This window comes from Trypanosoma cruzi, genomic scaffold (genome assembly GCF_000209065.1).
Source record: "Trypanosoma cruzi strain CL Brener 1047053516477 genomic scaffold, whole genome shotgun sequence".
Taxonomy (NCBI): Eukaryota; Euglenozoa; class Kinetoplastea; order Trypanosomatida; family Trypanosomatidae; genus Trypanosoma; species Trypanosoma cruzi.
Window position 1 is genome coordinate 5,425 of NW_001849078.1, and position 4,374 is coordinate 9,798.

The 4,374-nt window shown below is 58.4% G+C and overlaps 3 protein-coding genes across 3 annotated transcripts, besides 1 other annotated feature; all 3 read left to right on the forward strand.

The window, feature by feature from the left end:
- Positions 1-696, forward strand: Tc00.1047053509841.10 (trans-sialidase, putative; the record flags this gene model as incomplete). The annotated part of the gene is made up of 1 exon (XM_798237.1): positions 1-696. A coding segment is annotated over one exon (696 nt), but the record flags the coding sequence as incomplete, so codon positions are not given.
- Positions 1-4,374: a sequence feature (areas not merged during assembly with more than two copies in the genome that could not be assigned to a particular haplotype).
- Positions 2,098-2,583, forward strand: Tc00.1047053509841.20 (uncharacterized protein; the record flags this gene model as incomplete). The annotated part of the gene is made up of 1 exon (XM_798238.1): positions 2,098-2,583. One exon carries the CDS (start codon positions 2,098-2,100, stop codon positions 2,581-2,583), a length of 486 nt encoding a protein of 161 aa, XP_803331.1.
- Positions 2,744-4,374, forward strand: Tc00.1047053509841.29 (dispersed gene family protein 1 (DGF-1), putative; the record flags this gene model as incomplete). Its single annotated transcript, XM_798239.1, has 1 exon — positions 2,744-4,374. A coding segment is annotated over one exon (1,631 nt), but the record flags the coding sequence as incomplete, so codon positions are not given.

Below are 4,374 nucleotides of genomic sequence, written 5' to 3' on the forward strand. Positions count from 1 at the left end.
GAAGAGAATAAATCGATGCAACGGGTTTCAGAATTGCAGCCACAAGACCCACAGCCAGCGGAATTAACGGAGGTTACCGATGTTGAAATGTACTCTGGAAGTTATGATGAAGAAATGCCAGAGGAGGAGGGAGAAGCGGATGACAGGAGTGGCGGATCAACGTCTTCAGTGGGTGCATCATCGGATATGGATACGGCCACCGAAACAGTTGACAGTGGGCACCAAGTGCAACAAAGCACTGAGCCTGCCACTGAAAGCGACGACGTGCGGTCCACTGGAACCGGAACCACCGGCGCGGAGCAAAGCCTCAGCCTCGAGGCGGGGGACGGAAATTCCGAGAGAACAATGGGCTCAGACAGCAGCCTCACTCCTTCAAGGACTGACGCCGAACCTACATCCGCGGAGGACACCGACGAGGTCTCTCGGAATGAAGGAAGCGAATTTTCTTTTGAGGACGGCAAGGAGGTGCCACAGACGGTCGACACCAAACCGGAGAATACAAACACCACGCCTGGAGGCGAAGGGATCCCCTCAACAAAAGGCGCGGCACGACACTCGGACAACGTCACCTTCACCGGGGAAATTGCGGAGCTGCTGTCCATGGGTCTAAACCGTGACAGCACCGTGCATGTGTGTGTGTCTCGGGTGTTGTTGCTGCTTCTTCTGCTGGGGCTGTGGGGCATTGTGGCTCTTTGAGGAGTGATTGGCTGCCGCGTGGGACACTTGCGCCCTCCCCTTCACCAACACACACACACACACACCGCTAGGAATAAATTTTACTACGCAGAGAACAATTTCTTTTCCTTTTTTAAATTGTTTTCTTATCTTGCTTGTTGCCTTGGGGCAATCACCATGGATTTTTTTTTTTGCTTTTGTTTATTGTTTGTTGCTGCATTCTTCCTGCGAGGGGTGCCGTGTGTTTCCCGCCCAACGGCTCCACTCGCACACCCACCGACACGCTCATGACGACGGCCCTGTGCGCCTCGCCTGCTGCACGCATGAGGAGGGGCCGCGACGAACGGCGCGCTGAGGGAGCCGTGACGTGTGGGCGTGCGACGAGGGCCTGTGGGGCGGAGCACACATTTCTTTCCCTCTTGTTTTGCTTTTTTTGCGGTCAGGGCTGGCAGACACCCGCAGCGCCACACACACACAGCCACACCCTGCCGGTTTTTAGGGATTTTTTTTTGCTTTTTGTGTGCATTTCACGCGCTGGCAGTGCCGTCAGCATTTCTCTCCCCTTCTCATGATTTTTTTTCTTTTTTGCTGCGCTCACTCTCCCGATGGGGAGACGCGACTGCCGTCATGTCTGCGTGCTTCTCTCACTTCCCTCCACACACACACACGAGTGACTGAGCTCTGCGGGCCGCACTCGCACGCCGATGAAAGGGCTGAGGGGAGCAGCAACACGCAGATGACCCCGTGAAATATAAACGATGTGCGGACACATGGAGGTCGGACGGTTGAAAGACATACAACTATTTTTTTAATTTTATTTTGCGGGCAAAATATATGCAGACGGTTCGGTGTGGCCACACGGCAGCCAGGCGAATTTATTATTATTATTACTACTTTTTTCATTTCTTCTTATTTTTAAATTCGTGTGGAACAGTAATATAGGAAGTTCTTTTTTTTTTTTTTTTTATGACGGGGTTTATATAAGAAGGGGGTGGCTAGGGAAAGTTTTCTTTTGTTTTGAATAAATCTTCTGTGGTTTGCCGCTGATCGGGCTGCAGTGCAATCCTGAGTTTGAGCGGCCCTTCCATTCTTCTTTCTTTGGACATGCGCCTCTGCTGTGCATTTGTGTTTGTGCGTCTCTTCAGATGCTTTGTTTCTTTTTTCTGTCGTTTTTCTTTTTTTTCGCGTGACAGTGGGCACACACAACCACACGTGCAGGACACACACATTGCAGTGCAGGTGGATTCTTCTTTTGTACTCGGTGCTGGCAGTTGCGTGTGGCTGCTGCTCCCCCGTTGTGTTGGTGAGGGAGGAGGCGCGTGACGGCGCCTGGTGGAGAAGGCACCGACCGCTGCTGACGGTGACGGTCTTGGCTGCAGGTAATCTGACGGGATGGCGTGACTGGTGTCACAGTTAACCGAGATGGATGGGGACCGCACCGCATCTCTTTTTCGTCTCATCATCCTCTCAGTCCACGGCAGACACACACACGCAAAGTGCGGCGGCGGCGCGACCACCATCCGTACGGCTGCGAGCGAATCGGACTGTGCAGTTGATGTGGATCCTTTTTCCCCGTGTCTGCGTACTGCCGCCGTGCTCCTTTATTCCTCATTTCGTTTTTGTGTATGCCGTGCGCGTATGAGTTCGCTGTTTCTTGTGCAGTGCCGACTCATCGGTCACACCAGCAGCGCCAGTGGTCATGTTTGTTTTTGCCGGGACCCTTTTACTTGGGACGGCGGCTGTGTGGGGCTGCGCTGGCGGTGCGAGGGTGATGGTGCTACTGAATTGATTGCGTCTGCGCGGTTTCCTGTTGGGGTTTGTACTGTGTTTGGGATTTTTTGTGGCCGGATGCCTCTGCGTGCCACTGTGTTTGGTTACTGTGGTTGCTTCCTTTTGTTCCTTTTCTGACCGTGCAGTTAGAGTTACTTTTGCTTTACCAGCACAACTATCGTTTCAAGGTGTTAGGGATTACTCGCAGTATTAGGATTAGAATTAGTGGGATAACGACCTATCGGAATCGTGTATCTGGATTTGCCATCCGTAGAAAGGGATTTGATAGACAGGAGGAATGGTTGACGGGGCGAGTGCGACACACCACGAGAGCCCTGCTGATACGTGTCTGGGTCGGTGGATGCGGTCTGCGGTGGGTGCGTGTCCGCGCAGCCGGCACCGTGTGCAGCGCAGGGCCATTGCGGCTGTGCGTGCGGCGCTTCTTTTGGTGTTGGCGCTGGTTGCTGCTGCGGCGTGGATGCCCGCGGTGCATGCGGTGGTGTTGCGACTGCGGGGCGGCACGGTGGACAGAGCCATCACGGTTGGCCGTGCCGTGGACACGGCGCTGATGGACGGCGTGTCCATCACGAACGGCGTGGCTGTGGTGTTCGACGTGGCGGCGATGCTCCCCGGTGCGCTGCGCATCGAATTGAGGAACTGCGTGTGCGACGGCGGTGCGCAGCTCTACGTGCGGGGCTACAGCGGCGAGCCGGCGAGTGACCGGAGCCTGGAGGTGAGCGTGAGCGGGCTGTCCGGCGGCTACTGCTCGCTCGTGTTTGTGCACAACCTGCCGGCACACACGAACGTGACGGTCCGCGACTCGACGATTGTGACGCCGGGGCCGATGCACTACTCGCAGCTGAGCGGGCTGACGGACGCGGTGGCATCGCCGCTTGTGCTGTACGCGACGTCGCTGTTGCAGTCGCAGCTGCGTGTGAGCAACACTGTGCTGAGGTCGTTGCACGTGGGCGGGTCGGCGGTGTACGTTGGCGGCGGCGTGGACCTGCTGTCGAGCGCGGTGGTGCTTGACGGCGTGTCGCTGGTGACGTCGGGCGGTCCGACCGCGTCCGCGATGCATGTGGCGTCCTCGTCGCGTGTTAGTTTGCGGAGCCACTCGGTGCTCTCTGTGACAAACGTGTCGGTTGTGAGCAGCGGCGGCGGCATTGTGCTCGGAGAGCGCCTAGCGGTGCTTGATTCGGTGTTGCGCTTCGTTGGCGTTGAGGGGTCTGTTGCGTCGTCGCTGGTGCGCTGCGACGGTGGGACGGTCGGTGGCGGCGGGTGGCTGGACATGCACGACGTGTGGGCGGTGGGCGAGGCGTTGTCGGTGGCGTCGCTGTCGGGGGTGACGCTCAGCGGCGGCGCCGTGTCGATTGCGCGCTGCGCTGCCACTGGCGCGACGCTTGTCTCCGGGCTGACGATCACGAGCGGCGTCGTGTCGGTGCAGTGCAACCGTGCTGGCGGCCGGGTGCTGCGGAGCAGCGGCGACTATCGCATGGCCGGCCTGCCCTCCGTGAGCGTGGTGCCGTGCGACGGCTGTGCGGCAGCGCTGGCGTGCTTCGATGCACTGACTGCGTCGTTCACCGACTGCGTGTGCAGCTGCCGTGCCGGCGGTGTGGGCGAGGCGTGCCTGCCGTTCGACGTGCCGCCTGCGAGGTCCGGTGGTGGCGGTGCGCAGGGCTGCGTGAGTGGCGTGACGCTGACGGAGTCCGTGACGGTTGGTGGTGGGCGTGCGACGACGTGCTTCGACTCGGTGGTGTTCAGCGGGCCGATCACTGTGACGGTGGACCTGCGTTTGATGGATGCGTTCGCTGACGCGCTGAACGTGACGCTGCGCCACTGCGTGCTTGCGGGCGGTGCGCAGCTGCGGATTGGCGGCCTCAGCGAGATCACGGCGCGCCTGATGCCCCACGCTTTCGTCAACATGACGAA